This window comes from Mus caroli, chromosome 7 (assembly GCF_900094665.2).
Source record: "Mus caroli chromosome 7, CAROLI_EIJ_v1.1, whole genome shotgun sequence".
Taxonomy (NCBI): Eukaryota; Metazoa; Chordata; class Mammalia; order Rodentia; family Muridae; genus Mus; species Mus caroli.
Window position 1 is genome coordinate 26,642,513 of NC_034576.1, and position 23,275 is coordinate 26,665,787.

General features: G+C 49.3%; 1 protein-coding gene across 2 annotated transcripts in view; it reads right to left on the minus strand.

Annotated features, from left to right (window-relative positions):
• Positions 1 to 23,275, minus strand: part of Sptbn4 (spectrin beta, non-erythrocytic 4) — a 92,745-nt gene that overhangs the window by 31,809 nt on the left and 37,661 nt on the right. The window contains exons 14-20 of one of the 2 annotated variants that reach the window (XM_029479955.1): positions 20,378 to 21,311; positions 19,244 to 19,381; positions 16,051 to 16,801; positions 14,612 to 14,814; positions 11,218 to 11,308; positions 7,455 to 7,601; positions 4,747 to 5,010 (exon numbers count right to left, since the gene is read on the minus strand). In XM_029479955.1, coding sequence (XP_029335815.1) covers positions 4,747 to 5,010; positions 7,455 to 7,601; positions 11,218 to 11,308; positions 14,612 to 14,814; positions 16,051 to 16,801; positions 19,244 to 19,381; positions 20,378 to 21,311 — 2,528 coding nt within the window. Of the gene's footprint in view, positions 1 to 4,746; positions 5,011 to 7,454; positions 7,602 to 9,764; positions 9,865 to 11,217; positions 11,309 to 14,611; positions 14,815 to 16,050; positions 16,802 to 19,243; positions 19,382 to 20,377; positions 21,312 to 23,275 lie in introns of those variants that run through there. The other variant, XM_021166019.2, reaches the window with a different exon arrangement.

Here is a 23,275-nt window from a genome sequence, read left to right on the forward strand (position 1 = left end):
GAAGAAGAAGAAGAAAGAAAAGGCAAAAACCGATGGTTTGGGTTGGTGGAGATGGCTCACAGTCAGGAAATCGCTTGCCACACATGCATGAGGACCTGAGTCAAATGACCAGCTCTCTCTGACAAAAGCTGGGCATGGTTGTGTGACCTCCAGGTAGAGTGAGTGAGAGGCCCTGCCTTCAAACAACACAAACAGGGGCTGGAGAGGTAGTTCAGTGGCTAAGCATGTGTACTGCGCTTCTAGAGGACCTGGGTTCAAGTCCCAGTGCTCTCGACATGTCAGGTGGCCAAGCAACCTGTAACTACAGCTCCGGGGATCCAACACCTCCATTCTCCACAGGCATCCACAAACATGGCACACACGCATACAGATACACACAAGGACATGATTAGAATAAACACATTTTAAAAATAAAGCAAACACACACACATACCATACTCACATATACACATGCATATACACACACACACACATGCACATACCACCAACACACAAACACGCTCACACACATACTCATGCATACACACACACACCATGCAAAGAAGCAACATAATGGGTTTTGATATACTTTCAGATGCATAGACATGTGTATATACATATGTATATACATCTAATACATTTGTATACATACATATTTCATATATACACATATGTGTACTTTAGTCATAATCTCAATCCATTACCTTCTTTTATCCCTACCTCCTATTGACCTATTGATCAATAGGTCAATATAACCTATTGACCAACTTCAAGCCAGGCTGGCTTGAAACCCACTATGTATCAGAGATGGCTTTGATCTCCTGATCTTCCTTCCTCCACCTCCCAAATCCCAGCTTCCAGGTGGGGACCACCAAGAGACCTCCCTATCATCTTAACTCTCAGCTGTGAAGGGGCAGTCAGTCTATGGATATCTTAGGGGTTTCAACTTTTTTGTCTTCACAGTGGAGAGGAGGCACTATCATCAGTATGTCTATGTTAGCAAAGGAGAAACTGAGGCAAAAGAAGATGAATAATATCTCTTAGCCACCCTGCCAATGAGTCTCAGAGTTAGAAGGTGGCAGGCAGCCTGGTTCCAGGCTCTGACCCTTGACAGTGGCATTTCTGGTCCTGCTGTCAACAGTTGAGCCAGAACCAGGGTCCTTCCATTGCAGGAAGAAGGCAAATGGGCACAGCTACTTCTCCAATATGACTCAGCAAGAAAGTGGAAGGGCTAAAATTCAAAACCAGGCATGGTGTTACACTCGATAACCTCTACCCACACTTGGAAGGTTGAGTCAAGAGGACTGCCTGGGGTTCGATCCCTGCCTGGCTGTATAGTGAGACCCTGCTTCAAAAAACAAACAAAACAAACAAACAAACAAAAATAAAACAAAATCCAGGGGCTGGAGTGATGGCTCATGGTTAAGAGCACTGGCTGCTCTTCCAGGGGTCCTGAGTTCAATTCCCAGCAACCACATGGTGGCTCACAACCATCTGTAATGGGATCTGATGCCCTCTTCTGGTCTGTCCAAAGGTAGCAACAATGTATTCATATACATGAAATAAATAAATAATTCTTTTTTTAAAAAAATCCAAATCAACAACTAAACATGGCTGTGTAGCCTTCAGCTCGTCAGGGATTCCATCTGGGCCATGGGCTTCCCCGTGGGCACCCACTGAAGGATTCGGGGTCACAGTGTGTGGTGCAATGTGTTTGCTAACAGTGTGACCTGGGGATCCCTGAAACCCTTTCAAGGCTTGCTGTGAGCTCTTTTTATAAAGAATAGTAAGACAGCCGGGTGGTAGTGGCGCACGCCTTTAATCCCAGCACTCAGAAGGCAGAGGCAGGCGGATTTCTGAGTTCGAGGCCAGCCTGGTCTACAGAGTGAGTTCCAGGACAGTCAGGGCTACATGGAGAAACCCTGCCTCCAAAAACAAAAACAAAAAAACAACAACAAAAAGAAAAGAATATTAAGGCATGGGCTAAGGACGTGGCTCTGCTGGTAGAATGTGGATTTGACTTCCAGCACTGTATAAGCAAAGCGTGGTGGCTTATGCACACAATACAATAATTCTCAGGTGGTAGAGAATGAAGGCTCAAAAATCAAGGTGATTTTTAGCTACACAGCAAGTTCCAAACCAGCCTAGGTTATATGAAACTGTTATCTATCTAGTTATCTATCCATCCATCCACCCATCCATTCATCTATCCACTCACCCACAATATCAGTTTGTCTGTCTGTCTATCTAGTATCTCTCCAGCCAGCCACCAACCCATAGGATCAGTTTATCTGTCTGAGGATCAGTTTATCTGTCTGTCTCTCCAGCCATCCATCTATCCATCCATCCATCTTCCTACCTATATATATGTCTGTCTACCTACCAAGGTGCTAGTAGCCTATATTACTCTCATTCTTTTCAATGCAAGATTTTTCAGAGACCAGCTAGATGATGCATTTGGCCCCAACAGACTAAAAGCAGAGGCAAGTGAGAGGAAGCCCTTTCTCTATTTCTCACCAGGAAGAGCTACAAAAATAAAAAACGACTCACATTTAAACATTNTTCTTTTTACTTATTTATTTATTTATTTATTTATTTATTTATTTATTTATTTATTAGTGTGTGTGTGTGTATGTGTGTGTGTGTGTGAGATGGTTGTCTGTGCACAAGTATAGGTGCTCATCCACGTGTGTGTACACAGAGGTCAGAGGTCAATGTCAAGGCTATGTCCCTTTATTGCTGCCCTCTTCATTTGCTTGAGGCAGGGTCTCTCAGTGAATCCGGAGCTTCTGGAGTCAGTGAGACTGACTGGCCAGCACACCCCAGGGGGCCTCCTACTGTCACCTGCCAGCACTGGGATTACAGTGTGCACTGCTGTGCCTAGCTGTTTTGTGTGGATCAAGCATGGATTCTCACGCTTGAGCAGCAAGCGTTTTGCTGAGTCATTTCTTTCTTTTTTTCCTTTTTTTTCTTTTTTTCTTTATTTTTGCTGAGTCATTTCTTCAGCCCACTTTTTGTTTATAAAAAAATCCATCCTGTATGTAGTATGTGTGAGCACATGCATGTGTGTGTGGGTGCACACATACCACAATGTGTGTGTGTGTGTGTGTGTGTGTAGGTGGAAGGACAACTACACAGGAGTTGGTTCTAGCATGTGGAACCCAGGGATCAAATTCAAAGTTGTCAGGCTTGGCAGCAAGTCCCTTTATTGGCTAAGGCATCTCACCAGCCTCAAGTTGTTCTTTATAAAAGAGAGTTATTAAGGATAATTTGTGATAGATTTAATAGTCACTTCAATGATAAATAAATATTGAAATTTTTCATTTTTCATATGGTTAATAGTGACAGGCCTACTTGACATAAGCAAAGCTTTTCAAAAAAATCAGTATACTTAAATAATTATGCTTTTCTTATTAGTCCTTTTTTTTTTTTCTGTGCTGAGAATGGACCTCAGGGCTTTGAAGGCATCAAGCAAGTACTCTACCACTGAGCCATGCCCCCAGTCCCTCACTGGGGGATTCTAGGCAGGGGCTCTACTCCTGAGCCACGCCCCCAGCCCCTCACTGGGGGATTCTAGGCAGGGGCTCTACCACTGAGCCACGCCCCCAGCCCCTCACTGGGGGATTCTAGGCAGGGGCTCTACCACTGAGCCACACCCCCAGCCCCTCACTGGGGGATTCTAGGCAGGGGCTCTACATATTGAGCCACGCCCCCAGCCCCTCACTGGAAGATTCTAGGCAAGTTCTCTGCCACTGAGCCAGAGTCTAATTTTTTTTTTAAAGCTCTAATTTTACTGTTGGTTTGAAATAGGGTCTCCTGTAGCCCAGGTTAGTCAGGAAGTGGCTGAAGCCAAGCATGTCCCCATGCTTTCATCTCTGTTATGCTGGGATTACCAGCCTATAGTTAATACTCTGCCGTACACAAGGCTGAGGATCAAATCCAGACTACCACTCTCCCAACTCATCTACATTCTCACTTTATGTATTTTACTTATTTATTCATTTATTTAATTTTCCACCTACCATGTTGATCACTTTACAGGAAAAAAAAAACTGAGTAAGAATTCCATCCAAGGAGTAGTGAAGACTTGAAGGGTCCAGGTTCAAATCCAACCCCAACCATTTGCTCCCCAAGTGGGGAAATTCACTTTCCACAGCCTCCATTTATGATCAGCCAATCAAATGCCATCCCTGGCATTTAAAGACAGGTGCCATTCCACCTCTGGAGGAATATGGAGTCTACATTCACACCCCGTACCTACGTGCCACACAGACCTCCAAGGCCTGAACATGAACCAGCTGCCGTGGGGCTTAGGCAGGCACAGAGATGCTCTTTAGGGACCCTTTGTTGGGTAAGACAGAAACTGGCCACTACACATCTTTGGGTCAGGCACTTCACTTTTTGTGTGGTTTTCTCATTGGTAAGATGAGGCTAATAACAGCATCTGCTTCTGGGATTGCTGCAGGGGTCAAGGGGTCAAGAAGCATTGAGCCCAGGGACCAGAAGAAGAAATACTCCACGGAGTATTTATCCTGGCTAAAGCTGTTCTCTTACCTCTGGGCCTTTCTTTCTCCACACAGAAAATAATATCAAATCCTGAGGAAATGTCTTGTATTGCTTATTTCTTTCTAGGTTCCCTCTGTCCTGTGTGTCCCTGACCACAGGGTGATGGCTGCTTCCAGTGACTCCGAGCTGGACAGCCTCAGGTTGAAACACCCCAGAGGGTTGGATGTGAGCCCCCTCACCAGACCAGCCAGTAGGTCATACCTGTAACTTCTTGAGCTGGCTGTTGACAGTGGCCAGGTCCCCACCGGGGTCTACGTCTTGCAGCTGGCTTTCCATGTGAAGCAGCCTCTTGTCCAGTTCTGCAAAGCTCTGCACTAGCTGGTCTGCCTTGCTGGCCTCGAAGAGCTGGCGCGCCTTGGCCTGTGTGGTGCTCTCCAGCTCCGCCCAGCACTGCCGGATCTCACCTAATTTCTTGCGCACAGAGGCTGCCAGCTCCGGTTTCTCCTGCATCAGTTGCTGGCCCTCCTGGCCAGTGGGATGGAAGGTCGGAGTCGGAAAGGAGAGGAAGGAGGAGATGGGCAACAGTAACAGACAGAGATTCCGTGACAACAGGAGAGACACAAAAGAGACAGAGTAGGGAGTTAGAAATGGAAGAGTGGACACAGGCAGCAATAGAACCAAGAAAAACAGATAAGAGACAGACAGGGTAGATAGGGGGACACAAAGAGACCCAAACAGATATGGGAAGGACGGACCATGAGAAAGAAGAGGGAGAGAAGAAGAGAGGACATGGAAGGAGAGAAAAGGGGAGAGGAGCAAGGAGGAGAGGGAAGGGAGGGGGAGGAGAGAAAGGGAAGGGGAGGGGAGGAGAGAGCAAGGAGAGAATGAACCTCCATTAAGCTCAAGGCCCAGAAGACTGGTTTTGCTACATACTGCCCTTTAAGGGTTACCGATGAGATCATTTAAGAGTATAAGGCTAACATGAGTGTCTCTCTTTGAATAGAAAAGTGAGGGTGCCCTCGACTACAGTTCTAAGGGTTCACCCAGAAAAAGGGGAGGTTGATCCTTAAAAGCAAGTACCTATCTAGGCGCTTCCAAAATGGAAGTCGACTGCCCTGCAGGCTCAGTGCTACATTTATGAAATGTTAAAAATAACAGGCACATGCTTTTAATCGCTGCACCAGGAAGCAGAGGCAGGAGGATCTCTGTGGCTTTGAGGCTAGTGTGGTCTACATAGAGTTCCAAGCTAACCAAGATGACATAGTGACACCCTGTCTCAAAAAAAGAAAGGAAGGAAGGAAGAGGAAAAGGAAAAGGAAGAAAGAAAGAAGAAATAAAAATAACAACATCAAACTAGGTATGGTGACTCACACCTATAATTGTACCAGTTGAGAAGTAGAGGCAGGGGGATCACTGGAAGTTGGAGGTCAGCCTGGTCTACACAGTGAGACTCTGTTTCATCAAACCAAAGTAATAAAAATAGATAAATAAAATAAAGGGAGACCAAGTGTGGTGGTGCATGCCTGACTTCCCAGAACTTGGGAGGTGGAGGCAGGAGGACCAGCAGCTCAAGGTCCTCTTCAGCTGACTCGTGAGTCTAAGTCCAGCCTGGGCCTCAAAGACCCTGGGCTACGCAAGACCCTACCTCAAAAAACAAAAAGTAAAATAAAAAAATTAAGGGCTAAGATTATGAGTCAGTGGTAGAGTGGCATATCCAAGATTCTGAATTCTATTTCCAGTAATGAAAAATAATACATATAATATTAAAAAAAAAAGATAGAATGAAAGAAGGAAGGAAAGAAGCAGAAAAGCTGGCTCTGATGTAGCTAGGCAGCAGAGCACTCTCCTAGCATGCATCAAACTCTGAGTTCTATTTCTAGCACCAGGAAAAGACCCCACACACAAATCCATGGGTGCCTGGTCTTATATCACATATACACACACGTGGTACCTGGTACTCTAACACACTTTGTGTGCACAAAAACCCAGAGAGGTGGCTACAGCTATTTGCTTATTTTTACTCCAAAGGGCAAATGGAAGTTGCACGTGGTAATGCAAGACTGCAATCCAGTACTAGGGAGACTGAAAGAAGATCTTGGGTTTAATTATAGGCCAGCCTAGGCTACACAGCAAGACTGTGTCTCAAAAAGCAAGTGGAGGAAGAGGAAGAGGAGGAGGAAGAGGAGGAGGAGGAGTTGGGTAGTGGTGGCACATACCTTTAATCGCAGCACGTAGGAGGCAGAGGCAGGTGGATCTCTGAGTTTGAGGCCAGCCTGGTCTACAGAGTGAGTTTTGGGGAAGCCAGGGCTTCACAGAGAAACACTGTCTCCAAAAACAAAAAACAAACAAAAAGAAAAAGGGGGCTGGAGAGAGATGGCTCAGCAGTTAAGACCACTGACTTCTCTTCCAACGGTTCTGAGTTCAAATCCCAGCAACCACATGGTGGCTCACAACCATCTTCTGGTGTGTCTGAAGACAGCTACATTGTACTTATATATAATAAATAAATTAATTTTTAAAAAAAGAAAGAAAGAAAAAAAAGGAACCAAGAGTTCAGAAGGCCAAAACAGTTCTCTAAGATATCACAGCTGGTTATAGAACCTGAAACTAGGGTTGAAAAAAATAAATAAATTTTACTTGAACCTAGGGCTTCCCCAGCTCATGTCTAACTAAGGCTTCCATATTAAATGGCTTAAGTGATGTGAAAGGAACTGTGATAGAGTTTATAAGGTAGATATGTTAGGAAATAGGAGGATGAGCAACTATCAGAAGACAGGATGACCCTTGTACAGGTGGGCAAACTGAGGCCCTGGGTTACAATAGCTACTTCCAGTCACCTAGCTAGAAGCAGGCAGACATTGTACAGGTTTGAAGCAGTAGAGGGATGGTCAGCCCAAAAGGATGACAGTGAGGGAATCAGAAGCGAGAGTGTGTCTCCCAGACAGCAGAGGACCCTTCATCTTCCTCACCCTTTCTATCTTCTCCAGCCACTCCTTATTCTGAGCCAGCTCAGCCATGAACGCCTGGTGCCGGAGCCATCTCTTGTGCAGCTTGTGGCTATCTTCCCGGGTGCCATCACGAGCCATCAGCATCTTCTCATGGATCCAGCCATCCAGCTGTGCAGGGCAGAGGAAGAGGGCTCAGGATGGTCCCTCTCCCCATCTGGCGCAGCCTTAAAACACCCCTCAAGAACTTCAGGTTCAGGCTCTTGGCCCATAAGAGTTGGGCTAAGTGAAGGGAGGGGAAATCTGTGCAAATAAGACTGATTAGAAGGACTCTCAAGCCCTTTCCTGGTTAGAAGATGACTGTGTGATCCCCCAATACGGAATCCTTGGACTCTGCCAGCCTTAGCCATGCACAAGAAACAAAAGTAGGATGTCTGGACCCACCTCCTTACACTGCAGGTCAAATCAACCTCTTAAACTCTTCAAATGTTTGTAACTCCCGCCCATAGCAAAACTGAGACCCTGAGATGCTGAGATGGCTTAGTGGGTAAAGGCACTTGCTGCCAAGCCTGAACACCAGAGCTCAGTCTCTGAGGACCCACATGGTGGAAGGAGAGAACCAACTCCTGAAAGCTGCCCTCTGACCCACTTGCATGCACCCAAAGTTGTCTACATGTAAGATGAGTGAGATCCATGTCATAAAAAATAAAAATGTCTTAAAGGAGAAGAATTGTGACCCTCTAATAAGGACCAAACCCTCAACTCTCAAAATGGAGGGGAAGGTGCATGGCTGTCACCCCAGAACTGGGGAGAGGATAGTGAGTTTGTGGCTAGTCTGGTCATATAGTAGGACCCTGTTAATTTAATTTTGTTTTTAAATCCTTAACCTATTCTATGGGTTGAATAAGCCTAAATCTAGCCCCAGCACCCCACTGTCAGACCAACATTCCCCCAAACCTCCAGACTATTTCCACATTTAGCTTCCTGCAAATTAGGCCTCTAAGCTAGAGAAGACCCATCCCCCTGGGCTCAGAAATTCTAATGAGACCTAAATGCAGCACCTGTGACTAAGAACACAGTTAACCCAAATTATGACCAGCCAACGCCCAAAATATGAGCAACAGGCTGCCTAGAATCAATCTACCTCCAAAATACAGGATTCCCAATGTGGGTCAGACCAAACCTCCTGATCCAGCACCCCTCCCAAGCTAAGGTAATCCAAAATTCGAACAGTAAAAATGTTTTCTTTAGGCTATTTTCTGAGCCCCTTCCTCCCGACAGGAGTGAGGGCTCAGCTCAGGGCTAGAGTGGTTGCTTGCTTTGCATGAAAAAGTTCTGGAATCCTGTTCTACCTCTAGCACTTGGGGAGGGGGAAGTGCCTGTTAAACAAGACTTGTTCCCAAAGCCGCAATCTCCTCTCTACCAAAGCCTGAGCCTGGGAGGGTTGCTCCTCCCTACTCCAGTCACAAGATCCTCCTCCTCCCTCCAGGAAAAAAAAAAAAAAAAAAGCCCGAACTCCGCGGCCCCGGGAGGTAAACGCAGTCATATTCAAGGACAAATTCCGAGCCGGCCAAACCCCACCCCACCCCACATCCCCAGAGTACGTGCTCCTCAGGAGGCCAGGACAGCTTCTCACATACACACACGCGCAAAGTCAAACGCTGAATCCCCCAACTCCCTACACAGGGATGAACGCGCACCTAGAGTCCCACAGTGAAGGCAAAAGCCCTAACGGAGGTGATACGCATCCTCTGGGTAAAGCCTCTTAAAAGGGATTGCCCCCTTTGGCCACTCAGTGCTAGGCTAGACTCTCTCCACAACCAAGAAAAACCTCCCTAAAAGTCAGAGCCCCTTGGACTCAGATCACATAGAATACCTCATATCCCTATGCAGAGCCCTCGTCACCCCCCCCCCCAAAAAAAAAGTGATTCACCACCACCCTGCCATCCGAGGGTTCTACGGACCCCGCAGGAACTGAAGACGCAAAGCCCTAAAAATCTGGGAACTCCTCAAGACCAGGACAAATTTGATCCCCTCGTAGGAAGGTTGGGACCCCCTGCTTCACTCTTACAGCAAATGCAGACTAGCCTAGGCTAGCTCCCCTCCCTGCCCCCTCTCCCTGCGGCTCCAGCACCACGGACAGTTCCCGGCTCGTCCCTCCCCCGGGGCGGGGGTCCAGGCCCGCCCCCGCACCGCCCCCGCCCCTCCCTCCCGCGGGCCCAGATGGCGAGCACGCGCACGAGCCCCCTCCCCCGCGCGTGTCCGCGGGGGCGCGCGCAGGCCCCCTCCCCCTCTGTCTTCTCCTTTTCCCCCTCCCCCCGGCGCCCCCGAGACCTGCGGCGGCGGCGGCGTTGGAGGAGCGTCCCTGCGGCAGGCGGGCAGGCACTCGCCCCTCCACTGCGACGGCAGCGGCGGCGGCAGCGGCAACAGCAGAAGCTCCGGCGGGCGCGCGCCCCCTCCCTCGCCCCCGCGCCGCGGCCACGCGCCCGCCCGCGCGCGCCCCCTGCCTGCCTCCAGGCCCGCCTCCTTTGCGGGGGGCCCTAGTCGGGGTGGAGGGAGAAATCACCACATTCTCTGAGCTTCCAGGCCGGGGACCTTCAACTCCATTTCAGATCTTTGCTATTGGGTCCAGAACAGTCATGACAAGGGTCAGGTCCTTTCCTAAGGACAGGAGGGGTCCGAATCCCCGGATCCTTTAACTAAGTGAGGGTGTTATGTATTGGTAAGGGGGGCTGAAGAGATTCCTGGGCCATGGTTAACCCGGAGAGGCTCCGGTTTCTGACTACCATCTGAGGGTAGAGGTTAGGGCAGGAGCAGCCTGGAACATCTGTGATGCTGTCCAGAATCATTGCCAATGAGGAGGGCCAACAAGGACCCATTGCTAATGGGCTCACTCAGTTACGGTGGTGGTGGTGGTGGCGGGGGGCCAGGGGGGATGTTGGAGGTCTGTGTCTACTTCGTATGTAGTCTGCCATGGGTGTTCAATAAGCACAGTCAAGCCATCTTTAGTTGGGGTGGGAGGAGGACAAGGGCTTAGTTCCTGAACCTTCTGGAAGAAACAGGTACCAGTCTTAACAGGTGTAGAGTCTAATCCTGGGTGACAAAGATTGGGGAGCTTGGGGCCGGGGCATATCTAGGAATTGAGACGTCTATGAACCATCTATGAGGTGATAGAGGTCCATCGAGTTCCTTCGGAATACTAGACAAGAGGAGAAGTTTCAGTATTTCAATGCAGAAGCGGGTCTGGGTCATCTCTTATGAGCTGTGATTCCGAGGCGTGTAAGAGAAGGGATTTGATTCCTAGTAGTTAAGGGTCTAGGAATGTAACACGGTAGCTCGAGCCCTTGCCTAAAGTGAAGTCCGGTCCCCAGCACCATAACTAACTAAGCCAAATAGAAGCGAAGACATAGTTCGGACCATCTGATTGAAGAAGTGAGTACTTCTGTCCATTGCTCCATCCACTCCCCAACCCCCACCTCCAGCCCTCCGCCTCTCTCCTAGCTTCACCAATCTCTAGAGAAAGGTGAGATCAGCGCTCCTCCCCTAGGAACCGTAGGCGAGAACTCAGCGGTTGCCAGGGGAGCCCGGGGCCCCTCCTGTCTCCCTGGAGCCCACGTGGGCTCACAGAGACCTGCCAGGCATGCGCTCTGGCACAGGACTCCTAGCGCCTCCTGGTGGCATACAGAGAGCAATGTTCCTCGACCCACTTAGACGGGGCGTCCCAGCGCCCCCAACCATCAGGGATCAGGCATTTTTCTATGGTCCCCAGCACAGCTGGAGGGCCTACCTCATGACAATCTCTAAGAAAGTGCTGCAGCACAAGCTGGTCCAGTAGTTTTTGCATCCACTGCTGGGCCCTCAGCTGATTTTCTTGGCTCCTAAGGAGAAGAGAAAGGCTGGAGAGAGGCTCAGGCATGGGATCAGAGTGCTGGCAGGAGTTAAGTAGAGCAGGGGAAAGGGGAGGCCTAGTAAACACTGATAGGTCAGGGCTCCAGAGAAGAGAGAGAGGAAAGAGAGAATTGGAGGAGGGGGATAAGGAGGGGTAAGAGATAGGCAAAGAAAGGCACAGAGACATAACAACACACACACACAACATGCACATGCAACACACAAAACAAACAGATCAAAAAATGCTTAGAAACAAAATCAAGCTTCATGTGTTAACCAATGCCTTTGCCCTGCCCATAATCCCCCAGTAAAGGGCTCGGGGCGTGGCTCAGTGGGAGAGCCCCTCCTAGAATCCTCCAGTGAAGGGCTGGGGTAGCTCCTGCCTAGAATACTTTAGTGAGGGGCTGGGGACGTGATTCAATTGTAGTGGCACCTCACAGCTTATATGCATGCCTGTCCTGTCATCCTCCATCTCCAGAATCCAGGCAAAGGGAAGATAGCAAGGATGAACCTGTTGGGCCTGTGATAGCTTAGTGTGTAATGGCGCTGCGATATGAGTTCCGTCTTTGGGACCCACACGATGGAAAGAGAGGACATACTCCCACATACTGTCTTCTGATTGTCACACACGAATTGTGACACGTATACACACAAACACTAAATAAATAAATAAATAAATAAATGTAATTAATCTTTTAAAATGTGAAGTGTCTTCTTTCCCAGGCCACCACACACACACACACTCCTACCTTACTAAGTGTTTTTTCCCTATCCTTCTTTGTTTTTTTGTTTTGTTTTGGTTTGGTTTTGGTTTTTTGAGACAGAGTTTCTCTGTATAGCCCTGGCTGTCCTGGAACTCACTCTGTAGACCAGGCTGGCCTTGAACTCAGAAATCTGCCTGCCTCTGCCTCCCAAGTGCTGGGATTAAAGGTGTGTGCCACCACGCCCAGCTTCCCTATCCTTCTTTAACTCTCTCTTACCTGTCTTTCTGGGTGTGACTTGAACAGCACCGCTTATCTTTAGGCCATAGCAATGACTCTTCCCAAGGTCTAATTCAGTGGTTCTTAACCTTCTTAACACTGGGACTCTTTAACATGTTGTGGTGACCCCCCCACAACCATAAAATTCTTTTCTTTGCTACTTCATAATTGCAATTGTGCTATGGTTATGAACTGTAATGTAAATATCTGATATGTGGAGTATCTGACATGTGTCCCCTATGAAAAAGTTGAACCTCAAGGAGTCGCGACCCACAGGTTGAGAATCTTTGGTGTAATTGCCCACCATCTTTCTTAACCATTCCCTGAGAGTTTCTGGTTTCTTTTCTTCCTTTCATTTCATCCTTGGCACTGTATCCCCATGTTATATGCACTCTTTATCATATCTATCCCTTCCATTGGGGTGACACATCCACTGAGACAAGGAGTATTGTTTTTGCGGGGGTATGCACATGTACATAGGCCAGAGGTCAGTATTCAGTGTCTTCCTCTTCTGCTCTCCATTTTTGTTTGTTGAGACGGTTCCTCTCATTTAACCTGAAGTTCACCATCTTGGCTCAGCTGACTGGTCACAGAGTCTCCAGGCTCCTCCTGCCTCTGCCTCCCAAGTGTGGGATTAAAACTGGCGTTACCACTGCTCAGCTCTTTATGTGGGTGCTAGGGGTAAAACTCAGGTCCTTGTGCTTGTGCCTGGACATTTTCCCAGCCTGAGGCAGTTTTTGTTTGGTGTTTGTTTTGTCTGTTTTATTCACAGCCATGAGCTCCTTGAGATACAGTGACTGCTCCGTGTGTCCTTTTTAATGAATGTAAAATAAACGAATGCAGGACTGCCTCTAGAGAGATAGAGAGAACCAAGAGATGAAACAAAAATAAGGTCTGAGAAAGTGGGGGGTGGGAGGGATATGTTGGCACACGCTATAAACCCAGTTCTTAGGAGCCTGAGGTTGGAGGGTCAGAAGTTTGAGGTCAGCCTTAATATATAAAGAGTTGAGGCTAGCTTGGGCTACTGTCAAGGGAGAGGGCATTAGAGATGCACATAGCATCTTTTCTCTAAAGTGGAAAGTGAAGGAGAAAAGGGAAGAGGAAACAGACATTAGAAATAAATGGATACAAAGAGACAGCATGTGGGAGCTACTCCCAGAGAGACCCAGACACAGAGCAGCATAAAAGGGGCAGGAGAGGCCTGACTCTGATGTTAGTCAACATATTTGTCAACCAACATGACAAGAGGCAGGAGTACCTCCTGGAGAAATCTGGAATACATCTTTGTGTGGCCTTTCACTGTGGGATCCCGTGGTTCCCCTGTCACCCACACTCAGTCCCTCTAGTCAGGTCAGAGGACTGAGATTCTCAGTGTTCAAACGCTGTATCTTTTGGTGAACCAGCTGTGTCCTGCTGGCTCACAAAGTAGCCATTAAAATCAAACCCGAAACAATACATTAGAGCTAGGAACAATGGGGCATGTCTATAATCCTATTATTTAAGAGGCTGTAGCACTGCTTTGAGTCTGACATCAGCCTAAGCTACACAGACCCTGTCAAAGAAGGAGGAGGAGGAGGAAGGGAGGGAGGGGAAGGGGGAGAGGGCATAATGATGTGTGTCTTTTTTTTTTAAGAATTACTTATTTATTTTATGTAAATGAGTACACTGTTGCTGTCTTCAGACACACCAGAAGAGGGCGTTGAGGGCGTCTGATTTCGGGTGGTTATGAGCCACCATGTGGTTGCTAGGAATTGAACTCGAGACCTCTGGAAGAGCAGTCAGTGCTCTTAACCGCTGAGCCATCTCCCCTGCCCCCATGATGTGTGTCTTTAGTCCCGTGATGAGGAGTATTAGGAGTTTGATGTCATCCCAAGCTATGAAAAAAGGTCTAGGCTAAGTCAGGTGACATGACTCAGGAAGTAAAGGCACTTGCTGCCAAACCTGAAAAGCCCAGTTTGATCCTCATAGTCATGTGATAGGAGGAGAAGACTAACTCCTTCCAGTTCAGTTGTCCTCTGACTCTGACCTTCATACCTGAGCTGTTGGACACACACACACACACACACACACGATAGATGGATGGATGGATGGAGAGATGGATGCATGGATATAAAAAAATCCCAGGCCAACTTGGTTTACAAGAGACCCTGTGCCAAAAACATAGATTAAATAAACAAATAAGGAATTAAATTGAACCGAGAAAAGGCAGAGAAGCTGGAAATAGGGGTGGGAAGAAAGATCTGGGTATCCCTTCTCCACTCCACTGTGCCTAGACCCCACTTTCTGGGCACAGTTTTGGAACTGGGGACCTACTTCTCTAGCAGCCGTGCCACTGCCTCCTGCGCCTGCTCCCCGTAGGCGTTGCCTTGCCGCAGCAGGCTCTCTGCAGCTTGAACCGCCACCTGCATCTTTTGCTGGTTCAGCTCCATCGTGGTGAGAAAATCCCGGTGCCTTTTCATCGCCTCTTCAACCGACTCCACTGTGCAAGGGAGTTCAGCGCCAGACAGCGCCACCTCCTGGGAACGGAAGGGATACAGGTCAGCTCGGCTCCACCCCAGGACGCTGGTTGGCTTCAGGCACAGTTCCACCTCAGGACCTTTACTCCTGCTGGCCCCTCTTTTTAGCAGTCTGTCCTTCCAGATTCCCCCAGGTCTCTGCCCACTCTGCCAAATCTATCAACTATCCTCTCTTGCTAGCTCCTTCCAGATAATTCACAATCCCAATAAGCCACTTCAAACGTGATAATCCACAAATTCACCTCTCATAAACCACTAAACCCAAGCAGAGCACTAATCTCTGAACTTTGTTCAGAGAAGATCTGTGAGAGTTCAAGGTCAGCCTGGTCTGTACAGAGAGTTCCAGACCCCCAGGGCTCCATAGATCCTGTCTCCATAAAAGCAAGGGTTGGACAGATGGCTCATTGTTTAAGAGTATTTACTGCTCGTCCAGAAAAATCTGAGTTGGGTTCCTAGCACCCACATTCCGAATTCCACAACGACCAACTCCAGTAGCTCCATCGCCTTGGCCTTCTTGGGAATCTTCGAGTGTACACACAGGTGCACACCGTTAAATATAATAAAAATAAATTCTTTTTAAAATTAAAAGATAGGAAGATGAGAGATAGCTCCAGTATTAAGAGCACAGGCTGCTCTTCCAAAGGACCTGTGTTTGATTCCCATCACCCACATGGTGGCTCATAACTGTAACTCTAATCCCAAAGGATCTGGTGCCCTCTTCTGGCCTCCCAGGACTCTAAATGCGTTTTATGCATGAATACACACAGGCAAAACAAATAAAAATAATTTTTTAAATTAAAAACTGGTCGTCTATGCTACTATGCGCCTATGGTGGTGGCACATGCCTTTAATCCTAGCACTTGTAAGGCAGATGCAGTAGGATCTTTGTGAATGCAAGTCTAGCCTAATCTACATAGCAAGTTTCAGCACCGCCAAGACTACATAGAAAGGCCCTGTCTTGATTCGATGATAGATAGATAGATAGATAGATAGATAGATAGATAGATAGATAGAAGATATACAGATCTATCAGCACCATGAACCCACACCATTCAACATAACCTTTTATCTGTCACACACCTCAATTTTCCAGATAAACCACTACTTCTCCTTTAATTCCCTACCCCAAACAAAGCAGGAATCTAGGGGTCCCAGGAAACACATCTAAGCAAGTCTGTAACCCTACACCCAATCCCTCTCAGCCCAGACCCCGCACCCCAGCCAGCCATCAGGCACCTGGTTGCGCAGCACCGCAAGCGCCTGGCACAGGTCTCTCAGGAAGAGTTGATAGACGTGCGCCTGGACCAGCGCCTCCCTGCGCTCCTCCCACAAGCCGAGCAGTTTGTGCCAGCCAACCTCGAGGTGCGGCAGCCACTCGTCTAGCGCCAGACCGGGGCCCAGCTCCGCGCCCTCAGACGCTAGCAGCGCTTCACTGGCAGCCACGATGCGCGCGTAGTCCTCCTCACGCTGATCCACCTCCTCCTTGAGCGCGGCATGGCGCGCCAGCAGCCCATCCGCCTCCTCCAGGCTGCGAGGCAGCGGCCCCTCGACGGCGCCTGCTGCCTCCTGCGCCCGCACCAGCCAGTCCAGGAAAGTATCCAAATCGCGCAGGAAACGCTGCAGGCGACTTGCCGCCGCAACCGCCTCGCCGCAGGCCTGAGCCGCTCCGGCCAGTGCGCCCCACTCGGCTCCTAGCTCCTCGGCGCCCTGGTGCAGGCGCGTCGCCTGTGCGGGGAAGCGTTCGGCCAGCAGCGCCGCCTCCTCCAGCAGCGCCGCCTGTCGCGGCTCCAGCGCCTGTAGAGCCGCCTCCAGGCCACTCAGGCGCCATTGCAGGGCTCCCCCCGCCCGGGGCGCGCTCTCCACCGCCCGTCGCTTCTCGCGCACTTGGGCGCGCACCTCCGCCACCTCCAGCACGTGGTTCTCCACCAGCAGCACCGCGCTCATCTCCTCTTTGCGCTGTTCCACCAACTCCACGATGCGGTTCCACCTGTTCAGGGGCGGGAAAGAGGGTGATTGGATGCGGAGAATCCGCACACCCAGGGTAAAATCCAGATCTTCTGACGCTCAGATGCCTGGGAGAGTCCCAGTTTGTGCCTAAATCAATAGTATCGCACTCTGGACAGTGCTTAGAGCGCAACTCTCAATGTATGTATCGTTCCAGCGCTACCAAGTTATCTTCATAATAATATTAGGGTTCTGTTTGTTATCTCATTATCTTTCAGAGTTTATTAGCAACTGAGGATGGAAAACAGGCAACAGCTGCCTGCCTAGGGCACACAGTCCAGAGAATCACAGCTGTGTGGTGTAGTGCACACCTCTGATCTTAGCACTCCTTGGGCTACACAGACCCTGTCAAAGAAGGAGGAGGAGGAAGGGAGGGAGGGGAAGGGGGAGAGGACATAATGATGTGTGTCTTTTATTTTTTTAAAGTATTATTTATTTTATGTAAATGAGTACACTGTTGCTGTCTTCAGACACACCAGAAGAGGGCATCAGATCCCATTACAAATGGTTGTAAGCCACCATCTGGTTGCTGAAAATTGAACTCAGGACCTCTGGAAGAGCTCTTAACCACTGAGCCATCTCTCCAGCCCCATAATTTACTTTTTAATGTCTGTGCTCATTTCACCTGCAGGTATATATATGAACCACATGCCAATCTGGTACCCACAGAGGTTAGAACACAGCATTCAGTCCCCTGGAACTGGGGTTACAGTGGGTTGTGAGCCAGAAACAGAACCTGAGCCATCTCTTCACCCCACCCCATCCCTTTTTAGATAGGTCCTAGTAGGTAGCCGAGGCTAGCCTGAAACTTGTGATCTTTCTGCTTCTGTCTCCTCAGTGATGGCACTGGATACAGGTACACTTCTGGTTTTTGAGGCAGAATCTTGTTAAGTTGCCTTGAAACCCTGGACTCCAGTTCCTTCTGCCTCAGACCCCTCTATACCACCCAAAATGTAATTTTAAAAAACATGTTCTAAATTCTGGAAGCTCTACTGTGGACCCCAGGAGGCTGGAGGATAAAACAGTAAATTAAATTAAAGTATTTAGGAAGCCAGTGGTGATGGTACACTCCCATTATCCTAGCATGTGGGAGGCATAGGCCAGCCTTGTTATACAGAAAGTTCAAGGCTAGCCTAGATTACAGGAGATCTTCTCTCAGAAGTAAAAAGGAGCAGGGCATGGTGGAACACATCTTAGTCCCAGTGCTTGGGAGGCAAAGGCAGGCAGATCTCTGTGAGTTCAAAATGAGGCTAGCCTGGTCTACATAGCAAGTTCCAGGATAGCCAGGACTACATAGTGAGACTCTGACTCAGATAGATAGATAGATAGATAGATAGATAGATAGATAGATAGATAGATAATTTAAGAATGGAGCAGGTAGAAGGCACATGTCTATAATCCTGCTAGGTAGGGCAAAAGGATCAAGAGTTCAAGGATATTCTCAGCTACTGAGTTCAAGGCCAGTCTGGGAACAGCAGTCCTTGTCTCAAGAAACCAGAGTAATAGACAACTAAATAATACACCTCAAATAAGATAAAGTGCATTAGAAAACTCCTGACCGCCGGGCGTGGTGGCACACGCCTTTAATCCCAGCACTTGGGAGGCAGAGGCAGGCGGATTTCTGAGTTCGAGGCCAGCCTGGTCTACAGAGTGAGTTCCAGGACAGCCAGGACTACACAGAGAAACCCTGTCTCGAAAAACCAAAAAAAAAAAAAAAAAAAAAAAAGAAAACTCCTGACCAATAACAGCACCTTATGAGTTCTTTCTGGACAAACCAGTGAATTGCCAATGAAACTGGCTGCGTCCTCAGCCCATCACCACCAGCATTGGGTATGTAGTATCTTCTTGTCAAGTTGCCGTTGAGACTGAAGAGACGGCTCAGTGGTTAAGAATTCGTCTTGCTCTCACAAAAGACCCTAGTTCCATCCCATGCGCCCACATTGGGTAGCTTACAACCACCTGTAACTGCTGGTCCATGGAATTTTACACCCTCTTCTGGACTATACAGGTACTACATCCAAATGAACATGTGTACACATGCACATACATATGTGTACACACACACACATGCTAAAAATACAATGAAAATATCTTTCAGTCGGGCAGTGGTGGTGCAGACCTTTAATTCCAGCACTTGGGAAGCAGAGGCAGGTGGATTTCTGAGTTCGAAGCCAGCCTGGTCTATAGAGTGAGTTCCAGGACAGACAGGGCTACACAGAGAAAAAACAAAAACCAAACCAACCAAACAACAACAACAAAAGGAATAAAAAAAGAAAGAAATCTTTCACACACACAAAAAAATTCCTGATCTACAAAGTGCCCATTAACACCTCGGAAGGGTTGATATCACACACCTCTGGCTTTCACGGTGCATGGATAGAGAAGGTGCTATCAGGAGGAACTTCCTGCACCAGGACCCACCTACCTGCTGTTGAGATGGTCCTGACAGGAGCGCACCTCGTCGGAGCTGGGATGACCTCCTTCTACCAACTCCTGAACTGTTTGGTTCACATCCAGGACTCGGCCCATCAGGCTGTTCATTTCCTGGTCCAGACTTTCAAATCTGCAGAAGAGGAAGAGGATGTAGAAGTCAGAGGTCTGGACTCTCAAGAGCCAGCTCACTTCTTTAGTTGTAGGTCTTTATGACATTTCTCAAGTTCCTTCGCAGGAATTTTTCTCTCTTTCTTTCCTACTCTTTTGTTGTTGGATTGGGGGGGGCAGTTTGTTTTGTGTCTGTGTGTCTGGATTTTTGGGAGAGAGTTGTTTGTTTTCTTTGTTTTGTATCTGTCTGTTTTGGTTTTGGTTTGGTTTGGCTTTGCTGCTGCTGGTGATGAAGCAGGGTAGCACATGTAGCCCAAGGCTGACCTCAAACTCTCCAAGTAGCTGAGGATGACCTTGAACCCAGAAGGGCATGCAACCCTGACCAGTACAGGCTCCAGTTTTTCTATGGGTTGCTGTAACGTTAGATTGTCCAATGCTCCACCCTGCCCTCGATATATATGTCAGGCCAGGATTCTTGATTTATTTTTATTTATTTTTAATTTTTGAGACAAGGTCTCACTGTATTGCCCTGGCTGTCTTGCAAGTCACTATGTAAACCAAGTTGCCCTCAAATTCACATAGACCTGCCTGCCTGTGGTGGGACTAAAGGCTTGCTCCAGGGCGGGAGCCACCTCACTGTCTAGAGAGATGACATCTGTCTTAATGGGAGTCCCATGTGTGGACCAGGTTGGAGGAGCCTGTAGAAAACTTTAAGTGGATCCATATGTGTTCTGTGAATATAAACCGCGTACTGGCAGGAAATGGCTTTGGGAGGTACTGTACCGGGCAAGCATTTGCTAGGTGTCAATCTGTGAACTCATTTCCTGTTCACCATAAGCTTGAGGCATAGGCTATGATGTCTACCCCATTTGACACATGGGCAAATCGAGGTCCAAAGTATGAAGCTGATGAAGCCCGGAGTGACGGATAAAGCTGGGATTGCCCCCATGAGAACTGGCGAGCCAAAGCATGTGGTGGGTGAGCAAGGGGCCCTGGGGGCTTCCCCGGGTGCGCTCACCGATGCTGCACCACCTCAACGTCGTCGAGGGAATCGGGCACTCGCATGGCCAGCAGCCACTGCTCTTTCTCCCCGATCCACAACTCGCAGGCATGTACCTCGCCGAACATGCGGTACACGGCGAGCGCGTCCCGAAGCCACTGTCGTCGCAGCGCGGCCACCTCGGTCACCTCGGCGAACAACTGTTCGGCTTCCACCACGCGCACCTGCAGAGCCACCACCAGCGGCCCTGCGCCACTGGCTCCTCCCAGTGTCGCCAGCTGGCGCCTCAGGCCACCCACAGGGCCACGGTGCGCTTCCACCTCCCCGGTGAGAGCGCGGTGCTGGCGCGCCAGGCGACGGCTGGACGCTTCGTCGTGACCAAAATCTCCGGCGGCTGCTAGACGATACGCGTCACGAAGCCAGTCCAGGAGCCCGTCCAAGTCGGCGCCAAATTGGTGCAGCGCCCGCGCCTCCTGCAGCCTCCGTTCCCGGCGCGCAGCCGCCTCTTCCAGCCGCTGCCAGCGGCGCCGAGCGCTAGCCGCGCGCTCCGCCAGGCCAGCCAAATGCAAAGGCTCGGCGCCTGGGCCCACGGAGCCACCCGCCGCAGCCAGCTCCTCCCCGCGTCGCAGCGCCTGCTGCAGCAGCGCCCGCCGGCCGCCCAGCTCGCCCTGCAGGATCTTATGCTGCGCCAGCAGGCGAGCGGTGCTGGACAGGTCGTGCGCGCCGCCCGCCGTGCCCGCCGCGCCACCACTGCCGCTCGTGGCCTCTAGGAGGCGCTCCTTGTCCCGCGCCCAGCTCTCCGCCTCCTCCAGCTCCTGCAGCAGCGCCCACAGGCTCCGAGAAGCTTCCAGCTCCGCGCGCCGCCGTGCTGCCTGCTCCTGCAGCTCCGACAGACAGCCGTGCACGTGGTTCACACGGTTGCAAATGACCTGAGGGTCGCAGGGCTGATAGCCTGGGGCAGGGGAAGGAAAAGGTAGGAAGAGATACCAGCCCATGCCATCCTTTCATTAGGCTTCCCAGACATCCCAAGTTTAGAGCAAGCTTTCCTGGATTCTCGCCTTCTCACCATCTATCTCAGCCTTCCTTCCATGGAACACCACTACCTGGGTTAACTGTTCCCTGTGGGCAGGTACGGGCTATCTCCTTCATTATCACATTTCCACACCATTCCACAAAGGGCAGAGCCCAGTGAACGAGGGTGATTTTTCTCCCAAATACTGGGATTAAAGGCAGGTCTGTCCCATAAACTTTATTCCTCAAATTTTACGACTTTCACCTAGGTACCTAGTTCGTATGTACATAACTGTGAAATTGATTTGGCAGATCCCAGTCAACCTCTCTTTGATGGAGCTAATGTAGTCAGTACCACACACCTGTAATCCCGGAGTTTGGGAGGTGGAGGCAGCAGGATCACATGTTTAAGGCCAGCCTGGACTTCATAGCGAGACTCTGTCTAAAACAATAAAGGGGGGCTGGAAAGGTGGCTTAGCTGTTAAGAGCACTTGCTGCTCTTCCAAAGGACCTGAGTTGGGTTCCCAGCACCCATGTGCGGACTGTAACTCCAGCTATATGGTATTCAGTACCTATTCTGGCCTCCACAGGCATCCTTTCTCACACAGGTGCGCGCACACGCACACACACGCACACACACACACACAAATCAATCTTTAAAAATAACTTTAAAACCAACCCAAGTGGCCCAGTGATTCAGGAAACTGCCTGGATTACAGAGTGAGTTCAAGGCTAGCCTGAGCAACTTAGTGAGCTTTACAAAATAAGTAAAATAAAAAGAAGGCAAGCTCAGCCTTAGAGTATTAGCTCTGGGGCCACCTGTGAGCAACTGGGGGCCAGCTAATCAGTAGACCACCTGCTTAGTGTGACCAAAGTCCTAGGTCCAATCCCCAGTACTGAAAAGGGTCTATCAAGAAATCATGTGATGGACTAGTAGTACATCGTCACCATGACAACACAATCCACACTAGCCTCTTGGTTGTATCCTTAGTGCTACTGGTCATCTCAGGGGTGTCGTCACAAGAAAAGGACAGTAGAGGCCTCCTGGACAGTCATACCTAAGGCAATAGAAAGAGTCCCAACAGCCTCCTTGGAGGGTATGGGGCAAGTGGAACCATGCCACCAGACAGAAGAACTGGTAAATCTCATCATTGGGAATGGTAGGTATTAGAATGAACTCCTAACAAGGTTCCTGTCCTAGAGCATGTGACCGAGACACCCCACTAAAAGGCCCATTACAATCAGTCACCTATCATAAAAACCTAGAATTCTCCATGCTAATGAGGTATCTAGATAGGCCCTGAGTGTTTAGCCAATGAGCTTCCCTTCCTGGGCATCCCTTCTTGCAAAAGGTATTTAATGTCTGGTTCACCCTGAGTAAGATGTATGCATCCTCATCTAGCATGAATAAAATAGTTTGGACAACAAGGACCATCGTCTTCATCAAGGATGGCCTCGGGGGAGTGGGGAGGGACAGAGGCCTTTGTCATACAGAACCTCGCCTAAATCTCCTGTAGGCCTCTCTTCCAGCTCCTCTGTACTATGGGGCTCGCTTGGAGATTCCACCCTGTCCTAGGCTCACTGAGGGCCTGTGGGCTCCTGTATCCAACTCCTCTTGGGTCCCCAGCAGTGTCTGAGTACACAGGAATTTAAGAACCACAGCCTCTGTCCCAGCCCCATCTGTTTCTCACCTGGAGAAACACGGGCTAGGAACTCTGTCTTAGACTCTGTTTCGCCTTCCCTGAGCCTGTTGGTGGCCAGGCACCCCAGCAGCAAGGAAGAAATGCAGCCTAATGAAACCTCAGTGGCTGCTCACTCTATCTTCCTTCCTTTCCTTTCCTTTCCTTTCCTTTCCTTTCCTTTCCTTTCCTTTCCTTTCCTTTCCTTTCCTTTCCTTTCCTTTCC